The 23,755-nt window shown below is 40.6% G+C and overlaps 1 protein-coding gene across 1 annotated transcript; it reads right to left on the bottom strand.

Annotated features, from left to right (window-relative positions):
* Positions 1-15,320: 15,320 nt before the first annotated feature.
* On the bottom strand, positions 15,321-19,807 carry ORG1 (OBP3-responsive protein 1). Its single transcript, XM_086522710.1, has 15 exons — positions 19,538-19,807; positions 18,622-18,974; positions 18,492-18,535; positions 18,329-18,407; positions 18,131-18,244; positions 17,864-18,046; positions 17,679-17,765; positions 17,471-17,583; positions 17,297-17,384; positions 17,118-17,198; positions 16,955-17,031; positions 16,725-16,860; positions 16,572-16,634; positions 16,277-16,354; positions 15,321-16,184 (listed from the first exon to the last, which is right to left on the bottom strand). Exons 2-15 carry the CDS (start codon positions 18,967-18,969, stop codon positions 15,603-15,605), a joined length of 2,073 nt encoding a protein of 690 aa, XP_086378836.1. The 5' UTR covers positions 18,970-18,974; positions 19,538-19,807; the 3' UTR covers positions 15,321-15,602.
* Between the last annotated feature and the right edge of the window lie 3,948 nt (positions 19,808-23,755).

Genomic DNA, 23,755 nt, shown 5'->3' with positions numbered 1-23,755 from the left:
TGAGACTGCCATTTTGAAGAAGTCACTTAGCACGATGTTTGCTATGAAGGATTTGGGAGATGCGAGCCACTTTCTTGGTATGTGTATCAAGAGGGATAGAAAATGTGGAATACTAGAATTGTCACAGGAAACGTAAATCAAATATCCACGAGGTCTTGCAACGTTTTAATATGCAGGGGGAGAAGACGACATTGAGTACCCCGATGCAAACATATGAAAAACTTAGCAAGAATGATGCTCCCAAGTGAGAAAGCAAAAATGACCAAGATGCCATATTCTTGAGCAGTTTTGGTAGTCTTATGTATGCCATGGTAGCCACAAGATCAAACGTTGCTTTTGCAGTGGGAATGGTTAGCAAATTTATGAAAAATCATAGCAGAAAGCATTGGGAAGCAGTGAAGCACATTTGAGATATTTGAAAGGTACGTCAGACAAGTGCTTATGCTTTGGGAATAGTGATGCATCCATTGTGGGTTACACGGATGCGGATTTTGTGGGTTGTGTGGATAGTCAAAGATCCACATCTAGCTATGTTTTCCTACTTGTTGGAGCAGTTGTGTCATCGCGATCATGTCTGCAAAATTGCACGTCATCTTCCACCATAGAGGCAAAGTATGTGGCAGTTTTTTATGCTAGCAAGGAAGCTCTCTAGTTAGCTCGCCTAGTGCGAAATCTTGGCATTACTCAGGCTCAAGTGCTGCATTGTGATGGAGTGGGATTGCTTTAGCAAAGAACCCCATGTTTGACTCCAAGTCAAAACACATAGAAGTCCGTTATCATATGATACATGATATATTGGCTAGCAAGAGCATTGAGCTAGTCAAGGTTCATATGGATGACAACCCTGCAGATGCTCTCACGAAGTGCCTACCCTTCGAGAGGTTTGCTCATTGCTGCATGGAGATGATGGGTGTAGGGTGAAGCCACTTGGATGCTTCACAGTTGTACATATGTACATACATAGGCCACTTGGCCTACGATGGCCTTCAAGTGGGAGAGTTTTAGGGTTCAAGACAGCTGGCCGAACACCCATCACACTTATGGTATTAATTTTATCTATTATTTTGATCATATAGAATAGTAAGGAGTAATAAGGGAGATCCTCTATCTTCAGACTGTTTTTAGGAGATGCAAGACTTACAACGCCGGCTTTACCCTTCTCTTTTTGCAACAAATGACAATCTTTCTTCATGTATCCTTTGTTGTGACAATGGTAGCATTCAATGTTCCTCATGTCACCTCCACGACTCTTGCTATGGATATTCTAATGATCCTGAGAATGATCGTGATTGCGACTACGACCGCTTTGCCATTGATGGTTTTTCTGGATACTTCCAATAGCCATATAAGCATCACCATGCCCACTAGTGTCAAGAGATTTGACATCAAATCTCTTCCGTGAGCACTGAAGCACTAGTAACATCACTAAAATAAGCTTGGTTTGAGGAGTAGAGTTATTAATGGTAGTGTTAAGGATATCTCATGATGCAAGCAAAGAGCATAGCAAGAAAATGACTTCCATTTCATCATAAAAAATCATCCATTTAAGAAATCAATTGCGTAAACAAGCTATTGAACTCATTTAAGTGGGAATTGACAGTGCTACCTTCTTTCATGTTCAAACGCATAAGCTTCTACATGAGAAAAACTTTGTTCGAGGCACTCTTACCATCCCAAGATGAGCATAATGTCTCCCATAATTCCTTTGCAGTAGTTTTGTCTCTGGTTGTAAAGAAAATGGACTCGCCAAGGTGTAGACAAATGGTCGCCATAGCACGAGCATCATGCTCCTTCCACTCATCATTAGTGTAAACACCCTCTTTACACTCTTTCAATGGCATTGCAAGGCCCTTATTGACCAAGACATCAAGCATATGTTGCTTCACATCGTGAAGTTTGTGCATCAAACTTCTTGATATAATACTCTTCTTTCTCAGAAGTTCCAACCATGACTAACAAGAGCAAATGCAAGAGAATGAGACTAGAAATTTACGGCAAAATTTTCGTGGAAATTTTGGCAGAGTCCTCTCTGTTCAGAGATGAAAAATTCAAAGTAAAACTCAACAAAATCACTCCAATGTAAATGCAAAAAAGTTCGGTAAGCAAACTAGAGGACTTGCGGGAAAAATATGGCAGAGTCTCCTCTGTACATGTTACCATATACATGTGGTAGTGATGTGTGTGAACACACTAGGACCGCCGGGGCATTTTTCCCTCTTTAGGAGGTTTTTTCCCCCGTGCATTGTATATACGCCCATCACTCTAGGGCTATCTATCTTTCCATTGCACACTAAGAAACACACTCTCTATTGTGTGCAGGGCATTGATGTACGTCTTGGTTCTGAGGATGTAGGCGATGTTGAGGATGTTGCAGGTCTTGCTGCAAGGATTGCAGCTGTTAGAGTTGTTTTGCCTACGGCAGAACAAGCTCGTTGGGATGTTAAGGATGCGCAGGCTCATGCATTGATTGCGTTGTCTGTGAAGCGCACCATTGTTCCTCACATCCGTTCTGCAAAATCTGCAAAACAGGCTTGGGATATTTTAGCAGGTCTTTATGCAAGCCGCAATGAGGCTAAAATTGCTTTGCTGCGTAAAGAGTTGGAGTCGAAGATTATGCATGAGGAGGATGATATGGACACTTTCCTTGCTAGTGTCAAGGATATCAATGAGCAGCTTATTTCTGCAGGTGAAGTCATTTCAGACATTTCCCTTGTGCAGATGGTTCTTGATGCCTTACCAGATTCCTACCAGACATTTGCTAGTACTTGGAGACTGATGACCCAAGGAAATCCTGAAGTCGTCAAGTTTGATGCATTATGCACATTGCTGTTGCAAGAGTCACTGTCCAGAAAAAACAGGACTAGACAGCGTGCAGTTGAACAGGCTTTTATTGCTTCTCAAAGAAAGGGTGGTAACAGCAATGCAGCCACTTCTTATGGTTCTGCTGCGAGTGGCAAAAATTATGCTCCTAATGCTTCTGCTGGCAGCAATTCGTCTGGAAATTCTAGTGATAAGGGCAAAAAGAAGATGCGTTGCCATTATTGTAAAGCCAATGATCACTTGATCAAGTCGTGTCCTAAGTTGAAGGCCAAAGAGGCTAAGAAGAAAGAGGGTGGTTCCACTGTAAATGCTGGTTCCACTACAAATGCAGCCATTGTTGAGTCTTCTGTGAAAGGAGACTGTGTTGCTGATGTTGATGCAGAATGGGATTTTAGCGCAGAGTGCACTTACAATCCTGTTGTCCATGATGCATGCTTTTCAGTTGCTGCAGATTCACATGTGTGGTATTTCGTCAGTGGTGCTACAAAGCACATTACCTCACATCGTGAATTGTTTACCTCTCTCGAGTCTGTCCCTCATGGGAATTCAGTCACTTGTGCCAACAACGCCTCTTATCCAGTTCAGGGAGTTGGAAAGATTGTGCTCACTGCTGCTAATGGTAGTTCCTTCACACTTGTTGATGCACTTTATGTACCTGGGATCAAGAAGAATCTCTTGTCTGTATCCGCACTTGCTAGACTTGGACTTGTAGTCAAATTTGTGGATGACAGATGTACAGTTCATGATCTCAGTTTTGGTGATGAAATTGTTGCATCTGGGCTTTTGTGCCGTGGGCTGTATAAGCTCACTTTGTATGACAAGTGTGGACAAAATTTTGCAAATGCTGTTGCAGATTCAAGGGCTATTTCAGATGCAAAACTTTGGCAGGCACGTTTTGGTCATCTGAATTTTGCCAGTTTGCTGCGTTTGCAGAAATCTGATATGGTTGCTTCTTTGCCACCTCTTGAAGCACCTGTCAAACATGTTTGTGAAGGCTGTATTTTGGGTAAGATGCAGTGTTCTAAATTTCCAAAGGATGGTTCAGTTCGGGCCACATGCAGGTTGCAGCTTGTGCATAGTGATGTTTGTGGGCCCATGCAAACTCCGTCCTTGGGCAATTACCTGTACTTCGTGACTTTCATTGATGATTACTCCAGGCATGCATGGGTATTTCCACTTAAAGCGAAGTCCGAAGTTTTTATGTGCTTCAAACAATTTCTGGCTATGGCTGAAAATGTCTCGAAATGTACTATGGGCACCCTCCGTTCCGATCGAGGGGGGGAGTATATGTCTCATGAATTTAATGCATTTCTGGCTAGTCGTGGGATAAAACACCAATGTACAGTGCCTTATACGCCTCAGCAAAATGGTGTTGCTGAGAGGAAAAACAGGTCACTGACGGAAATGGCACGATGTATGGTCAAAAGTCAAGCTTTACCGCATTCTTTTTGGCTTAAGGCCATCATGTGTGCCACTTATGTACTTAACAGGTGTCCTACGAAAGCTTTGCAGTCTATTACTCCATATGAAGCATGGCATGATAGAAAGCCTTCTATTGAGCACATGCGTGTTTTTGGCTGTTTGGCATATGCTTTGGTGCCACAAGTGCAGCGCAGAAAATTGGATGATAAGGCTGTCAAATGTATTTTTGTTGGTTATAGTGCTGAAAGCAAAGGTTACAGGTTGTATCATCCGCAAACAAAACGTATTCTGGTTTCTCGGGATGTAGTGTTTGTGGAAGATTCTGTTCAGCCCTTGCTGTCATGTACTAGAGACAGTAATGTAAGCTCATAGGACATTTATGACACTTTGTTGCCTCTTTTCAGTGGTGGAAATACGAATGTAAGTTCCAATGAGGCAAATGTACAGCCTATGGGGGTTTTTGAAAATGTTTTAGATCAGCCTATTACTAATGCAGATGTACATGATGTACTTGATGAGGAAAGGGCTGAAAATGAACAGGCTAGAGGTATGCCAAAATGGTTGGTGCACACTTTGCGTGACAGTAAATTGGATGCACCTTTGTCTAGTCGTACTCGTTCAGGCTCTCGCCATGCATCTTATGCATCAGATTGTTATGCTTTGGCTGTGTCTAGTTTACATGATGTTGAGGAGCCTCTGACTTTTGATGAAGCACAGAATTCAGAAAATTGGATGGCTGCCATGCAATCAGAATATGATGCACTTATAGAAAATGACACATGGACTTTATGTGATTTGCCTCCTGGCAAAAAGGCCATTGGTACGAAGTGGGTTTACAAGTTGAAACGCAAACCGGATGGCGAGATCGATCGCCATAAGGCTCGACTTGTTGCAAAGGGTTATGCACAGCAAAAAGGCATAGATTATGAAGAGACTTTTGCTCCCACTTGTCGTATGACTACTGTACGTTTTCTATGTGCATTGGCAGCTCATTTTGGTTGGGATGTACATGAATCAGACATTGTTACTGCTTTCTTGAATGGTGACATATTTGAGGAAGTTTATGTAACGCAGCCTCGCGGTTTTGTCATAAAAGGACAAGAGGAAAAAGTGTGCAAATGTAACAAGGCTTTGTATGGGTTGAAGCAATCTCCTCGTGCTTGGTATGAGAAAGCTGACACTCATTTGGTCAAACAAGGCTTTCATAACAGTCCAACAGAAAGCACATTGTATGTAAAGCGTGAGGGTGATGTACTTCTCATTGTGGTTCTTTATGTCGATGATTTGCTGATCATTGGACCAAATGAGAGACATATTGCTGAATTTAAGGCTGATTTGAATGCTACTTTCAAGATGAAAGATTTGGGGCTGTTGCATCATTACTTGGGTATACAGTTTAAGCAGTGTGATGGTGGTATTGCCTTGTGTCAGAAAAGTTACATAGAGACATTGCTATGTAAGTTTGGACTTGAGGATTGCAAACCTATTGCCACTCCCATGGAAACAGGTTTGAAGTTGAGTCTACATGATGCTGGAGATCTTGCTGATGTCACTCTTTACCAAATTGCTGTTGGCTGCCTCATTTATGTATGCAACACGAGGCCAGATATTCAGTTTGCAGTCTCACAGGTCAGCAGATTTATGCATAGCCCAGGGTCTAAGCATTGGCAAGCTGTCAAGAGGATTTTTCGCTACCTTAGTGGCACTTTACATCTTGGCTTGTTTTATCCCAAGGGGGGATCATTGCCGCCAGACTTACATGCTTTTTCGGACTCAGATTGGCTGGTTGTTTTGACACGCGAGTGTCCACATCAGGTTTTTGTTTCATGCTTGGAAGTTCATGTATATCATGGTTGAGCAAGAAGCAACCTACTGTGGCCACTGCGAGTTGTGAGGCTGAGTACAGGGCAGTCTTCACAACTACGGTTGAGTGTGTATGGCTCAGACGCCTTATGGCTGATTTGGGTGTTGGACAGGACCCTGCCAACACTATCTACACTGACAGTCAGAGCGCATTGGCAGTTGCGAGGAACCCAGTTTTTCATGCTCGCACAAAGCACATTGAGGTGCATTACCACTATGCCAGGGAGAGGCTCTCAGCAGGAGATATCAGCTTGGCTTATGTGCCAACACATGACAACCTTGAAGATCTTTTCACAAAGGCATTGTCTCGTGAGAAGCTTGAAGCTTTTCGCAAAGCTTTGGGCTTACTCCCCTTTGTGGACTGATCCTGTCCTCAGGGCATGGCACTTCCCTTTACTCATGTGCCAGCTCTCGTTCACCGCATCACTCCAGGGGGGATTTGTTACCATATACATGTGGTAGTGATGTGTGTGAACACACTAGGACCGCCGGGGCATTTTTTCCCTCTTTAGGAGGTTTTCCCCTGTGCATTGTATATACGCCCATCACTCTAGGGCTATCTATCTTTCCATTGCACACTAAGAAACACACTCTCTATTGTGTGCCTTGAGCTTCCTTCGTCTTCTCCAAGCTGCGTGCGTTTCTCTGCAACCCTAATTCCAACAGTACAAAGATCAAAATCTCAAGCTAAATCAAGACAAAATCAATGCATAAAGTATCAAGAGTGCTCTCTAGGCATAAACTAGTATATACTGCTCAAAGAAACTGTCGAGGATGACTGCCAACTTGGCATCATAGTACCTATACCCATATATACATATCCTATGGAAGTCCACAAATGGGGATCTCCAACAACCTAATCCACCTCACACTAGGTAACCTGACCCCCATTATTTAGCTTAAAAAAAACCCTCACGCAACGACCCTCAGAAAAGGTTATGTAGACACGATTAGCCGTAGTCTCAGAAAGGACTCTTTCAAATCGAAGCTCAAAACTGGTTGAAATTTCCAAAACAAGCCAAACTCAGTTCCACAATGACGTACAATGGTAGTATCCGCAAAATGTACATCCAAACCGTGAAAGGCTATCATTGCAAAGCTGCAAGACATGCACTCAAACAAGCACCACTTAGTATACAAGCAAAAGCACAAAACCAGCTCCCTGCAGGAAGTAAAACACTCTCAGCAGAGCACAAGCACTCTCAAATGCTAGTCAGACATACATCATATGCACTGAAACTCCCACTGGAACTGTAATGGATGTCATTGCCAAAGATGCTCGTAGATCTGTTGTGTCTAGAGAGAAAACCATACATGCACAAAACAAGAGAGAAACCAAGCTCAATTCGAGCTCTGAGGATGTTGCAAATCATCTCCAAAAGCACTCTAAATCACCACAATGTGCATACATGGTCTGCATATCTATATGCAACTTTCAAAATACCCTACGGTCGGTCAGCAAATAGTTCTAAATTTCCAAAAACTTCCTTTTGTAAAGTTGTAGATCCCAAAGAAACGATCAAAAATGGTAGAAATGGGCATTAAATCGACTGTTTTTACACGTCAAAAAAAATATGTAAAAAATCTGTAGTTGTCTACCCTTGACCTACATGTAGTCGAACAAATGTATCGCAAAATCTACAAAATTTTGAAAAAATTTTGACTGGAAAGTTGTAGACCACGATGTTTCTGGTGAATATCACAAGAACCAAGCTAAAAATTGACCTTTTACTCAATAAAATTTTTGTTGCAAAACAATGCTGAAAATTTTGCAGCTTCGTTGCAATCTCTGTAGCGACATTGCAATGATGCAAGACCTTCACTCCCACTCTGATATCAATTGAAGAGTGCACGATGCGTGCAGAGTGCGTGGGTAAAGAAGAGCAGACACAAGCACGATGTGGGTGGAGCTCTTAGTGAGAATTTGAATGCCTCACTATGCCTTAATGTTCTATATGATCAAAATAATAGATAAAATTAGTACAGTCAGTGTGATGGGTGTTTGGCTAGTTAGCCTGAACCCTAACAGTTGAGATGTGAGTTCTTCTTTGAGCATAGAGAAAGCCTCTTTCTCCTTAGTATTCCATTGGTACTTAATGTGCTTCTAGGCTAAGTCATCGAGTGGACCAACCAACTATGAAAGAGAGCTTGTCAATGAATCTCCTAAAGTAGGAGTATCTTACTATATATTAAAGGATGGCGAACGTCCAAAAAATAATGGAGCTTTATGTGTCTAGCACATGGAAATCCAAAAAAAGCAGCTTCTGCTTTTTAAACTCTCTCTCTCTCTCTCTCTCTCTCTCTCTCTCTCTCTCTCTCTCTCTCTCTCTCTGTTTATCCGAAGGATGGGTCTCACACTCATAGGCATATACTACTTATATGTTCATGTGGATTACTTGTATTAGGTATGTGTGTATTACCTCAAGCTTTTGAGGATCCACACGGATGCCATCCTTTGAGATAACATGACCTAAATATATAATTACTTCTAAGAAGAACTCGCTCTTTTGAAGCTCAATGTAGAGCTTGCTATCTCGCAACACTTGATAGATCACAATGTGATGCTTCTTATGTTCTTCTAAGAACTAAGAGTAGACTTTAATATCATCGAAGAATACTCCCGTGTATGCCCTATCTTGCTGAAAAATTCTTTGCATCATTTGGTAGAATAAACAAAGTGCTGGGGCAAGCGTAATTCAACTTGGCACCAAATTGTTCTACATATATTGACCCTCAACAATGAAGGGCAAAAAACAATGAAGATTTTGACCATAGTGAAGCATTATGCGGCATGCATGTCAAGTCTTATAGTTGCCTTGAATAATAACATAATTACTTTATGAAGGCTTTATTTGTGAGGAAAAACGATGTTTGCAACCATAAAAACTTCCTTCTTATGATTTTTTTTTCAAGAGGAAAGACATTTTAAATAAATGAGGTGCTTTTTTACTATTCTTAAACTCTAGGTCGGATTTTCTTTCCTTTTCCTCCTCCACTCAAGTTTCATTTTTGCTTTTCAAAATGGTTCTCTCGAACACTGGCCCGAAAGGTTTGGATGTATTGCCAAATTTAGAACATGATACTTTATTTCGAGTTGGCTAAAGAGGTCGACCATGTCTTTTATGTATGGCATCTATGGCCTTATGTGCAATTTCATCTTGATCCATGTACCTTAAAATCGACAACCCTTGCCCCCACCAAGATCACCAAAAACGTTTTAGGAACCAAAGGAGAGAGGGAAAGATGTTGGTTTTTTAGTGAGAATTTTAGGATTCCTATCAATTTTTATCGTGAAATCCTTCAAATTTAGCAGGTTTCCTTCAAAGAGACCATTAAAAAATTTCCAATTTTCACCCTTAGAATATACGCTAAAGGCTTCTTTTATGTGAACACAAAACACCCCCCCCCCCCCCCCCCCCCCCCCCCCCCCCCTGCCCCCTCCCTCTCAAAATTCTTGATTTTAAGGTCAATATATGAAGCATCTTTGGTATTTACACTAAAGGGTTGTCTCAAAAAAATATTCCCCTTGATTCAAAGAAGGTCTTGTGTTTTCTGCACTGTAAGAAATTGGGCATAGCTTGCAAAATCATCAATACACCACCAAGAATAGACATATACATCGCCTAAGAAATTGGGCATAGCTTGCAAAATCATCAATACACCACCAAGTATAGACATATACATTGCCAGAAAAAGAGCAGGTACGCCATGCTACTACCTAGTATACACAAAAAGATATAGAGGAATAAAAAATAGTGGTCAAGGATGCACATCCCTTCCACTACTTTAAAGGTGAAAGGTATCCTTGTGGTGATTATCATTAAGAAAACTTTGGGAAATGCCAATATGGGGACCTTTCTTGTCCCGGTGAAAATTTGAAGGAGTTGCTAATACATATAGTAAGAATTGTCAAATTATGTCAATGTTCTAGAAGACAAGCTTAGATTTTATCCAAAATTTTGAATTTTAAAATTTAAAAAAACAGTAATCCAATTTGTGCGAGCAATGTCTCCATATAGTTTGGAACAAACTTGCTTTCAATGACCTCTTCAAAAGGTCATGTTTGCGTGGAGCATTTGCACCAACACACACAGATGCCTAAAGTTTAAAGGACGAGGAACATAATTGTGTTTGTCCAAGAGATCATTAATACACATCCCGATAATGTCCCTTATAATCTCTCCCAACGCACACATTTCATTCTCTATGCATTGGAGTTTTATAATGTGTAGCTCAATGGATTATTAACCTAACCTTTTGCAGCATGTTTTACAATCATTTTAACTTATGAATACAAAATGGTGTATATGGGCACTTTCCATACTAGCAAACAAGTGTTTATGTTTTATAAAAAGTTCACTCAAATCTGTTAGTGGTGGTTATGCTTGCTAGCTATCTAGATGTAAATCTTAATACATTTAGATCCTATGTGAACTAAAGATTTTGAAGATATTGTGATTATTTGAGCTAAATTAATTGCTTGTACAACCATTTTTCTTGTTGTTTTTATTTGCAAGGCCTTTTTTCAAATAAGATGATCTTTGTTTTTTTAATTAGCATTGTAGAACCACTCTTATCATTAGTGCCTACAATTGTATGATCTAGTTGTTAGTTTCCAATTGTTGTTGATAATCATTATGGAATGAACCTTGGTTTACTTACATTATCCCACTTTTATTGTATTTTGCTACATCTTCAAGATATATTGTTTACTGAATCAATTTATTCATGCGTCTATATGAGAATTAATGGTCTTGTTCATTAGTGACTTTTGTATACCATCTTTGACGTATATGTTTATTTTAAGGACTCTCTTGTCAAGTTGTGTTCTTTGCAGAGATAAAGATGAAAAATGGAAATTTGGAGAACTAGACACCATAATTAGAAAGACAAAAAGCTATCAATCTATGTGGGGATCCTAGCACACCTCATAATTTGGTAAAACTATATGTATGAGTTAGATCCATTTGCAGCAATATACAATTTTGACGTGAGTCTTCTTTTACTCGCCCACTCAAATTCTAAAGCTATATCAATAGAAAATTTACCTTACAAATTAAGCAAATCCATATGATAGTAAACTTCATTCTTGTGAATAGTTGGATTGCTAAATGGTAGATTTTGATTAATGGAAGTTAAGATCTCTTTAGGTCTATTAGAGTTTCCATGTGGTTGGGATCTTATTAAGAGCAATGGTGTGAATCATCTCTTAAGATATTGATTCATATTGAACTCTTATAGAATAATATCGATCATAATTGCTTATCAGGTTATACTCTTCTCATATAAGGCTAAGCAAATAAGCTAAGGGAATCTAGAACAATGATACTAACATAGTAAGATTTTAAGTAGACATTTAGATTTTGTGAATCTCTTGGAAGCAAACATATTGGAGCTTATGCCTTTGATATTTCATTGGTCATATGTACGCAAACTCCTCTATTTCAACAATATACAGATTTCATCCTTGTGTTGATTTGTCGATTTATGCAACACCAACTTTACAATGTAGATTTGCCAGTTTAGACAATACTAGTGTAGATTTATCGGATTAGGCAGCACGCCCAATTGGTTCCAATGCATAGGCTTAGGCAATATCAATTACAAAAGTATACTGCAATGGCTGACCACCATTGTTATCAATGTAGCTTTGTTAACCCTGAATGATGGAATCAATTTGGATTATATTGATATGAATTTGGACTTGATTTCTGATGATGAGATGATTATGACATTGTTTGTGGATTTGGAGATGGTATTGATGGATCTTGGTCATAAGATGGTGTAAATGACCAAGGATATCATGATATCACATATATAGCATACTCTAGTGGTATGGGACACTAACATATGCAATATGTGGGTGGCTCAAGCCATAAGTAATGACTCTTTAAGTTTTCAATTTTTTGTGAAATCATATTTTAAATATTTTATTTAACTTCTCTTTTTTTAGCTATAACTTGTAGGATCATAACATAACACCTGAGGGTAGTTACCTTAACGGAGGGGTATGTAATGGTATTTATTTTATGGCATATTTATTGTATGGGATGGGTGGAAAGCAATGTAACTCGTTAAATTCTTTCCAAATCTCACAATTGCTCACAGATAAGAAACTCTATTTATAAACACACTCTCTCTATTCTTGTACCACTTCATGAACCGATAAATATGCTCATATAAAGTCATTGAGGGACCCATGCGGATGGGAATAGCCTTTTTCCCTTTATGATATCGATCTACTCCTCTTTGTTCTACCTCTTGTCTATTCTTCACAAGTAGCACTCACAATCTCACGAGTGCGCATGCCTCTCTTTATCTCTATTCAATTGGTATTGTGTTGGATTGGGTGTGCATATGAGGTTCCTAGTATGCAAATTCGTCGTTTATGTTGCTTGTATCCATGCTATTTTGTGTATACTTATACGGTCACCTCACCTCTACTTGTTATAGAGATTGATAGCGGTAACATATGGATCCAGAGAAGATAATGATCATAACAAACATATAGCTTTCATTTATTCATGCAAAATTTTACGTGGGAGCCTATAACCGACTGAAAATGTGTTGGTCATCCATGTGAGAAGCAACAATGCTTCCTTCTTTCATTCACAAGGTAAACCTAATTCGTAATAGTTTCCTCCTCATATGTGCTACACAACTTTGCCCATTAAGACTCGGTAGTCTTTTCATTAATCACATAGAGTAAACCAATTTTGCAAGGTGTAATCTAATGGTAGACTATTCCAATGTATTTTACTCAAGCCAATTTTCATCAGGCATGATAGTAGGCCCAAATGCTAAATCAAACAATGAATTCGACTACTTCTTTTGGATAAAATTTCTTCTTTGCACAAAGAAAAAGTGCTACCATAGAAGTTACATATATTATGAACCTCTTTATCTACAACTGTTATATTCAAGCAGGAGACTAGCAAACTCAAAAAAAATTGGTAGAGTTTTGCACTAGTAGATATACAATATTTCGTCCAAAAACTACTAGAAAAGATGCATAAAACCAATAGTCAAAATGGTGGAAAGAAACTATGGCAAAAATCCGACATGGTTTTGTCATTAAATGGACACTATGTCAACCAACAACTGTGATATAGAGAGACTCATAAACCAAGTAGAAAACTATGGCAAAGGTCTGTTAAGATTTTAGTAGAGTTCTCGTAATATTTTGGCATAAAATTCAAATCACATTAGTCAAATAAAGTGAGTAGACATCATATCAACTATCTATACAAAAACTGAATTTAATCCGACTCCTAACAATGTCAAGCCAACTTGGCTTACGGACTCATAATCCCATCTACACATGTCCTATGACGAAGCTGCAATAAGGGCAACTTTAACAACCTTATCCACCTCACACAGGATGGCAACCATAAACTGATTGCAACCAAATATTCATGCATCACTTGATGTCACCTCACTTTTGCATCAAAATAAACGTGAAGTTCTCATTGCCATAAAATTGTAGCAATAAAGCAAAAACTGGAAAAAAAATTGGCACTAGTGAATCACATATATGCTCATTGACACAAAGTTTCATCAGTCACCTAAGACAATTCTAACTCTACAACAGCACTCTAGAGCAAATTGGCTCATAGCGGCGGTAAACGCATGGCATAAACTGATATGACAAGACAATAGACATGCCATAAATGGACACCATTATAAACATTCACATCAAATCGGCATCAACCTCATAGTCTTAAATTGACACAATTGACTTACATGTCTAAATTGACGCTAGACTTAAAATTGCATGAACTTGATTTAGCGTCGATTTAGACATGTAAGTCTAGCATCAACATCGACGCTCAAAATTGCATGAACTTGAGAGGCAAGACCTTTCAAGTGCACAAATGACGTCAGATAACCATAAAGGTGCTCATCTCCATCAATTGGCTACTGCAGCTACGTGCACATGCAACAAAATCCAGCTACTCCTACATTTGCTCAAGTGACATGCTTGTTCTTCTTCCATCTTCCTGAATTGCATGCCATGCTTAGGACCCAATATTAGGCAGCAAATTTACCAAATCACTTGTAATAACTTGGCCTAAGAGTAATTGTGGAAAGAGTTTGTTTTTGGGAAAATTCTGTTTGCAAAACCATTCATTTAAGTTTACTTTTGGAATTAGTGATACCTCAAAACTTTAGTGAGTTTAAAGAGGTTGCCAAAATATAGTGGGCTTTAAGTGACTAGATAATGTGGAGTGGTGAGCTACTGTCAACTCTCTCTCACATGGCCTACTTACACATAAGACAATGTGTAGATAATACCCCTCTTACAAGAGGGGCTTGCATGCCCCAGAATAGATGGTATGATTATGAGTGCAAACAGCTTTACAGGTGGCTCCAAGCACAGCGCACACTCAAGGAGATCACAAAGTACAAGGCTGATGGAGAGAATGCCATGTGGCACTAATCGACAAGCTTTATCCATCAGTCAACTCCTCCCAAGAATTTGATGGTTCACTAACGCATTGTGGAACAAGATTGGCAGCTATTTGATTTGCTCTTTCTTTAGCTGACAAGTATTACCAGCATATTAATCCATCATTACATAGGTACAAAGCTAACCCATCGTTGCTCTTTAAGCACGTGGTGCCTTCCCAAAGTCACTATGATAAGAGCCATTTCATCTCTTTGATGCCCACATCATATGCATTGCAGGGTTTTGGGATCATGCTCCTTTCTGAGAAAAGTAGTACACGCTGATTATTTTGATGCATGAGCAGGACTTGGATATTAACAAATTATCCCCATAATAAGCTGCGTCCTCTCTCTCTGACATTATATTCATACCACTACCCAAGTACTTGCATGGGGTAAGAGGAAAGCAAGAAAACAATACAGAAAATAGGGCTGTTATCTAGCTTACTAGAAGTACATCATGCAACATCCATGTCGTTAGGCCACTCAATTGATATATCCAGCAATCTGATGACAATTTTGTATATCCTCTAACTTACACTTCAAGTCATAATCACATTAATAATAATTCCCCACAGTCAATCGATATACTTGTTGAAGAAGTAATGCCATCTTTGTGCCCTTTTGCTTGGCTTTGAAGGAACACATTGCCAGTATCTCTCTCTATGTATGTATGGATGGCAATATAAACAAACGTACTGTGCAAGTTACCAAAGCTCCACCAACAACTACATACACCTCTACAGCTGACCAATCATTCAGGAAACTCTGTCCAAAAGCTTCATGGTGGTACTGTATATTCAAAAGAATTTCCAAAACTCTTCTAGTGTACAAAGGGAACCCAACAAGAGTCTACATACAGGAGTGAAGAGGCTCCAAAAGTGTGGTGTGGTCGAAGCACCTTCATGCATCTCACCACTCCCAAAAGAATTAGGTAAGCTTGCTTTTTACAAGAAAGAATCAACATTCTTAGTGCAGAGTTATGCACAGATGCTGTCCTATAAAGGCCAAGCTACGGAGAATTTACTCAATCAAATACAGTGACATTGTCAGCTGATAGCTGTTCGAACAAAGAACAGAGCTGCTCCTGATACTCCTCGAAGCACTAGAAGACGAGCATCAATGTAAGTCCCACACACAATTTTGGATATATCAAAGGATTCGGGTGGGATCTGCACACGGAGCTCATCAAGCGACCTCATAGGATACGACGGATCTGGACCACGATAATCGACCTCCATAGTCATTTCAAGGTCATCTATATCAAACCTCACAACTGGTAGAGATGGTGGAGCTGCTGGAGAAACCGCGCGGAAGAAATTCCCTTCTCGAGGATAATCATAGCCTTTGTTTCTCACCTGATTGTAAAACCCTTCCACCAACCTAGTCGCTGAAGGCTCTTGTACATTATCCACTTCCCTTTGAAAGTCCGTAGTGTAACTCCTCTCCCCCCTCTGTAAAGACAGCTTGTTGGATGTTACTCCAAATTTTCCCTCTGTTCCTCTCTTATCTGGCAACCAGTCTCCATTGTCGACCATAACAGAGAATGAAACACTCGAAGCCATGGACATATCTCCGCCAGAACAGCTAAAGCTGAAGAAGACATCGCCAACCAAAACTGCTGGAGAAGCCTGCAGCAGACAATTTATCCCATTTTCTTTCAGTAGGTTCTTCAATCATACGAATGACTTGCAAAACAGATCCGATTTTGCAGCCATGCTACCTTCCTCCAGGTGAGCCCAATCTGCCTTCCTGTATGATAAAGCAGCCTCCACTTCCCCGCGAGTAGCTCTGGCCAGCTCTGCCAAAAGCGCAGAAAAATGTATTGCAGCTCCTCTAAAGGTGATGGACTTACGATAAACAAACAACTCAGACATCAATGCATGACCAAAACATAAAAAGTGCAATGCGCATGCCACACTAACTATGCACTAAAAGCCGTCAGCACCCAAGGACTATATGCAAGCGCACAATGATACGAAACTTCGAAGAATTACAACATTTCTATCATGGTATACCTCTGGATTGGAATTGGGATTCAACAACTCCAGAACATGAATGAGTTGGGCTAACCTACTTTGCTGTTCAATAAAACCAAATGTCAGCCTGCCGAATGTTGGGTTATTACACAAAAGCAAGACTAAAGCTACAAAGAAAGTAGGTATTGAAACCTGATGTGCTCCATAAATATACTCCTCTACAATTCGAACAGCAGCAGACCCAATACTCCATCGAGTCATATTAATGGACGACTCAACTCTCCACTTAGGACCACAAAGAAATGGGTGCCGTAGAGCTTCAGTGCAGCTGCAAGAACAAATAAGAGAGAATTCTATGCTTTTAAAGCTGGCAATCATGGTTGAAGTGACTTCAGAAGGCGGTAAACCTGGTTGTCAAGTACCTTATGCGGTCTGAAGGTTTTGATGCTAGCATCAATGACAAAAGATTCCATCCAGCTCCCTTATTTCTATCCAGTATCTGCCATCATCAGCTTGAATCATAAGAAAACATCCTCTCATTGACTGTGTTCCACGTTGCTTCATTTTCATGCAGATGCCTCACACCTGTAGGCCTATATTGTCTGCTGTAGAATTTCGACTAAGAATTGGCACCAAAAATTCGCGTAAACCAGCTGGATCGTTGCCCTGATATCCACAATGTAAAGCATTGTCTAGAACAACATGCCCAAATGGAAAGGCTGAGGATGGATAGATGGTGCCAAAGGCCAAGATCTGTAACACACCTTATTTAAAAAGGACTTAAATTGCTCAAAGATGGGAGGATTCATTAGCTCTCGTACAACCATCCTTGCCATCATGATGCCCACGCACCTGAATTGACATGCAAGTAAAAGGCCAATGACCCCCACTTCTGATCTTTCACCACATAAAGTAGGCAAAAGACTAGCATAACATACCTCATGTCATACGCAATCATCACCTGTCTCCTACATATTTGTTTTTTGGATGTTTTTGCTGTCTTACTGTCTGGACTGGCATCGAAATGAGATGCATTTCCAAGTAAACCTACCTAAAACAAAGCAAAACCAGAAACATTTAAACAGGACATTCAGCCTGGGACATTAGACCACGTACTTTCTATATCTGAGACACCAATGCATGTACCTTTATATGGCGATCTGCCTTGCTGATATGTACATTTTGAAGACGTAACTCAGTATGAGCAAAACCATGGCTGTGAAGATAATTAACCTGAAAAGGAGAACTATAACACAGTAAGCACATGTCTGGTCTGAAGACATACGAAAAAAAGTTTCCAGAATTGAAAAGTCTATTCTCCGTTTACAGACCCCTATAAGAAGATCTCTCATGACAATCTGGATGAGCCTCACTTGACGTGATACTGCAGGCCCCCCCGTCCTATCATCTCCGACTCTTCGAGCGCATTCCTCATCCAAAGCTAAGCGAGATTCTAAGGTGGGGAGCCAATCTTCACAAAGCAGCCAGTGATGAAGTGAATAGTCATCATAATACTGTAAACATTACAAAAACCCTTCTTAGTGCACCAGTACTAGTCAGGATGCTAGATTATCATATGAAGACTCCAAACAACTTACCCCGTGCACCAGGGTTAGCACATTCTTGTCCACTCCATGTGGTAATATGTAGCCATAGATTTGGGTTGCATATGACTGATACATCACTGCCCTCCTCACCAACTTTGTGATAACCTGAATAAAATGTATTACATCTTTGGCAGTCACGACACACACATTGACTTTGCTTAACGATTATTCCAGTAACAGGAAACTGACCTGCATTGCATGCTTACGCCAACGCTGTGCTCTAGAGCCAACAAGCTGCCGCAGAACCACCTTTGAACCCTTCAAAGGACTGCAAAGCAAACGGATTGCCCTTACAGCCATATTGCACTGCCACCAAAAACTACCACAATGCATAAATCACTTCTCAACATACCTGTCTGGGTTTCGCACAATGGCCTCATAGACAACTTCATCACCCTGTCGACATACATACATGTTTGGCACTCAAAACATTGCTTGGGAAATGTGAGCTAAACCTAACCAATCTTACAAGCTGGTCATACCCTTGCAGCAAGTCCCACACTGACATTTGTGCATAGTTCAAAGTCAGACATCTTGAATTCTACAAGAGGCAGCAAATTGATGTTATCATCAAACAATTTCAGACTATCAGTGCTTGTCCCTTTTGAGGTCTCATTTGATCCAAACTCCACCACATTGGCCTGAGAATAACAAACTAGCTTCTGCCTGCTACTGCCCATGTGCTTTCCAGAGAGTAGTTTACATTTGGAAGGCAAAGCTGCGACAAGGTCCTGCCGGCCCACTGACTTCTTCAACTTGTGTGCAATGTGGCCATAAGAAGCAAACTGCGCCGTTCCCAGGTCCAACTCTGACCTTGCACAAGTTGCCATGCCACCTGTCATACCATGCAAACATAATGCACATTAGAGCCAATGTGCCGCACCACCTTCAAAATTATAGCTTCATCAGCATAACAGGCTGTAGCAGCTTGTTCAACTTATCCAGAATGAATTGCTCAAGCCTGACATACAAACATAGCACCTAGAAAAAATCTTTCCGCTTCTATAAGTTCAATTTCATGCCCTCGTACATGCAGTCAGAAGGCATAAGGATGTAAGTGTAGCCCGCATGACATAAAAGAGAAGAAGAGAGCTGATCAACAACCAGCGTACTGAGCTCAGTAGGCCCATCCATGACTCGTCTTAAACACAGTATGTACAATTTATTCAGCATAGGCTGCATAACTATCTGGTGACCAAGGCTGTGTCGATAAGGTGCCGGAGCATGGTTACTCAGACATAGAGCTAGCTCTAGGACGGAAGCAGAGAACGGAAACAAGCCGCAGGCATGAAACATCAGATAATTAAAAAAAGACGTGACAACGATCGATCAACATGTTTGAACAGCAATTTCTTATCAGAATCTACAATTTGAACGAAATGAAGGGAAACAAGGTACCGTGATGATGGGGGTACGCAAGAGTCACGAATTACAAGTCATGGAAGGCGAGACAGTAACCAACAAGAAGCAGAGTATCCCTTGCTAGGGCGCAGGGCGATGGCGAATTAAAGGGGCAGGGGGGTCCTCTGCAAGTCTCAGCATGTGGTTGCGTAAGGGCCGCCCCGGTGCACTCCGTGTGCAGGAGAGCCCTGCACGCTCTCGGCATCCTACATGGCATCGCCTCCTTGGCCACGCCTCTCCACGCTGGCCGTAGCGCGTGTACACCTTGGCGGGTCCGAATGCTCAGTCAAATTACTCAAGATATTTGTCGGAAGAGAGAGAGGAAAGAGGGAGACTCAAGAGGAGTCGAGCTCTCGACCCCCTCGTGAAGGTTCATAGAGCTTTAAACACGTGACTACTTGACACCATAATGTGCACGAGAGATCCAACGGTCCATATTCATCTCATGATTTTGATTGGTAATCACTTTCAGAGACGTAAATAAACAATGATCATCATGCACTCTCAAGAAGTTAGGAGTAGTACGTTAGAGAAGGCATTGGAGCTCCCAAAGTAGACATTCAAGGAGATGGCTACATTTATAGGTAGCCAACTTGGTGGATTCACCAAATATTTAGTGATTACTCTAACCAAATTCTACTCTATACTTAGTATATATATAATTTACTCATTGTATACCTCCATGAGATTATGATCGTGCGAAGAGATATCATGCCTACAAATCAAGTGTTGAGCAAGGTCTATAAGAGGACAAGGCAAAGGCTTGCTATTGTCCACCCGACCATGCTCTTATATAGCCAATGGCTATACAAAGCCCTCGCCCCTTTCCCAAGCTTATAGCCTCTTTGCCCCTCACTAGCTTTTGCCCATACCCTTGTCCTCACACTACTCCACCTTGGGAAATTGTTTTCGTCCTTGAAAACAAAAGTGGGAAATCTTTTTTATTTCACATTGATGTTCTCCCAAGTGGAACCCTCCTCAAGTCTGTCTTTCCACTTAACCAAAACTTGGCGGCGTTCAGGATGCTTTGTACATAAAAATGAGAATCTAAAATGCATTCTCGTTCATGAGGCAAACTTGGTGGTTCGATAAAATCGGCCAAAACATAAGAAGTGCATCTCCCTTTTCGATCGTCTTGTGTAGCCGACCCATATCCAACATAGCGTACAGACTCCATTTAGAACTCACTTGAGTATGCTAAACAAGTTATTACAACTAAGGTGCATCTAAAAAAGTACCTCTTTTCACTTTCCATGAAAGTATATGGCTAATGTAACTCATAAGCAAAGTATAAGTCTTTGACTTAATATCATTCTTTACCAATAAACAACCCACCATAATCGGTGTTCAAGGTTGAGAACCTAATTCAAACATGAAGAGGCTAAACTTAGTCGCCAACATGCTTTACCATATGGTAAGCAAACTCCAATCGGAGAAATATCCTTTCCAATTGGATTGCTCAACTTAGTCGCAACATGTTTTGCCTCATGATGAGAAAACTTCAACTAGAGAGATAACCTTTCCAATTGGATTGCTTGGTGCTAACGTACACGCTTAGCATATCCTTTAGCACAAAAGTAGCACTTAGAATATGTCTATCCTCTCTAGATAACTGCTAGGTGTTACAAAAGATGGATGATACATCAAAGGCTAGGGACAAGGAAGAAAAGGACAACTGTAAAAGAGAGCTAAAGTTGCAACGAGGAGGCTAAAAACTCCACCAAAGAGTCTCCAACCTCAGACTCCAAATTTCCAAGGCCAAAAGGCACACATTAGCACATGAGGCATCACCACCACACATCCATTTTGCATCAAAACTCTAGGAAAGATAGCCTCAAGCCATCCCTAGCATCAATCAAGAGGCCTATGATACGCATGACATCAAGACATAAATTCAAATCCAAAGAAAAATCCCACCCACAATCAACCCGATCAACCACCTGCCTTACCTAACAACCTCTCCCTCTGATATGCAAAGAGCTCCAGTAAGTAGAAGACACCAACATCAACAACTCAAAAAGAAAATAGAAAACAAAAAAACCAACGGCAACAACTCAATAGAAGACACCAACATCAACAACTCAAAAAGAAAATAAGAAGTAGAAAAACCACAACAAAAACACACCCATGCACTTTGAAAACAAGGGAAATACAAGAAATAAAGAAAACCATGCACATAAGAAACACTAAAAACAAAGAAAGTCTTGTCAAAGAAGCAAGAAGAACAAAAAAGACACTGACAAAGACATGCAACATAGAGGAGGCAAATCAGAGAGGGGGAAGGGGAGGGGGGATAGAAGCTGAAGGGTAAGCATTGATGTGCATTGATATGACGATGGATGCCATATATTTTGTAAAATTTTAGCTTAGATGAAAATCTTCTTTCTATGGCTGCCATGGATTTTGCAAAGGCTTAGATGAAAATCTTCTCTCTCTCTCTCTCTCTCTCTCTCTCTCTCTCTCTCTCTCTCTCTCTCTCTCTCTCTCTCAGCTAAACAATTTTGCAAATATAAATATAAGATTTATTTAACTGGGGCATTAGATAAGGGGAGATTCAAGAACTACATGCTCAAAGGTTGCACATAATGGATGGGTTTGGCAAGTCTATATGGCCACTATCCTAGCTAATGTTTAGGGATGATTAGGTTGGAAAAAAGATTGTGTGTCAATACTTGCTTGATTGTATCGATCATCGTTACTTGCTTTTTTGTCTTCTTTGAGTCGCATTGCCTTGCTTGAGAGCACTAATGGAAAATTGCAATGTATATGTGTGCGTAGTGACTTTTGCAAGCTCTCATATGCATTAATTTATACTGCATTTCACCGAAGCATGAAAAATGGCATTTTGATCAAATTTCCATACCTCTATGCTTTATTCCTGCTCATTTGCCAATTGACAGTGTGTATGGTTTTGTGTGTGTGTGTGTGTGTGTGTGTGTGTGTGTGTGTGTCCTTGAGAGTGCATTTTGAATATGTGTATGTGTGTTGAAAGGTGGGATCCACCCCCTACAAAGCAAACAAACAAAAAAGGAAAAGGGCTCGCCTCGTTTTGTCCATGTGCTTGCCTTGCTCTGCACATGTCTACAACCCGGGCCTAGTGCATTAATGTGTAGCCCTCGGGGCTCCACCTTTGCCTCCCATCATCCACCACATCACAAACATGAAAGTTTGAAACCCGTAGCCCATGCCTCTTGTCACTTGTGTCACCATCTGGCTCTCATGAGTCAAGCTTCCACTCTATGCTACATGTTGCATCAAGATCGCCCATTGCCCAAGTGCTGAATTCTACAATGCGCAAGGATTTCAAGCGGCCAACATTGCCAGCAGCCAAACCCGCGGCCGACATCATCGCTTTTGGTTTATTGTTATTGTTATATCCTAGGGGTTCAGATTTCACTACCATTTTTTATTTACTCTAATGCCTACAAGCTTAGTTTTTTGTAATTTTCTGCTGTAGTACAAAAGAACTAAGCCCTCCTTTTTGGAGAGAGAGAGAGAGAGAGAGAGAGAGAGAGAGAGAGAGAGAGAGAGAGAGAGAGAGAGAGAGAGAGAGAGAGAATGTGATAGGTTTTGACACATTTTTCTCATGTACTCCACAAATCCTCTCCATGCCGATAACTTAAATTGGAAGAGATTCCGACTCAAGAAGTAGGAGCATATATGATGTTTGTGTCTTTACTTGGAGAAAGTTTGTAAGAAAGCACTTGTGGACATTTCCAAGTCTTTCCAAATAGACTTTGATACGCACTCCTTGTCCCACGCTTCCAAATAGGTGTTATGGCCCCTAGTGTTTAGCAAAGGCTGATTTGGAGTGGCATGCACATTTATGACATTAGTAGCTTCCAAAGTATTTCACACTATATGTGCAATATTCCTATGAGATTAATTGTAGATCTACCAATCACCAATAGAGGTCATGGCTGAGTTTGGGTGCTTGTAGATCAGCTCACTAGAGTTAACCAAGATGGTTGTTCCTAATATTGTTGATTAACAAGCAATAATACAAGAAATTGTGATCCTTGTTTACCAATCACTTTCAAGGACTATTCCTAAATGGTGGGGAGCTGACCTCACCATCCCATGATGCTTCATCATCAGCTTGCTCACCAGTGGCCCTGCAACCTGTTGCCCTACAACCTGACGCCCTGAGGCATGTGCTTCATCGTCGCCTGGAGCCACACGTCATCTCAAGCTCCACACAAAATTTGATTTAAA

Source organism: Adiantum capillus-veneris, chromosome 1 (assembly GCF_014529385.1).
Source record: "Adiantum capillus-veneris isolate H3 chromosome 1, ASM1452938v2, whole genome shotgun sequence".
NCBI lineage: Eukaryota > Viridiplantae > Streptophyta > Polypodiopsida > Polypodiales > Pteridaceae > Adiantum > Adiantum capillus-veneris.
This window is presented reverse-complemented; position numbering and strand designations above follow the sequence as displayed.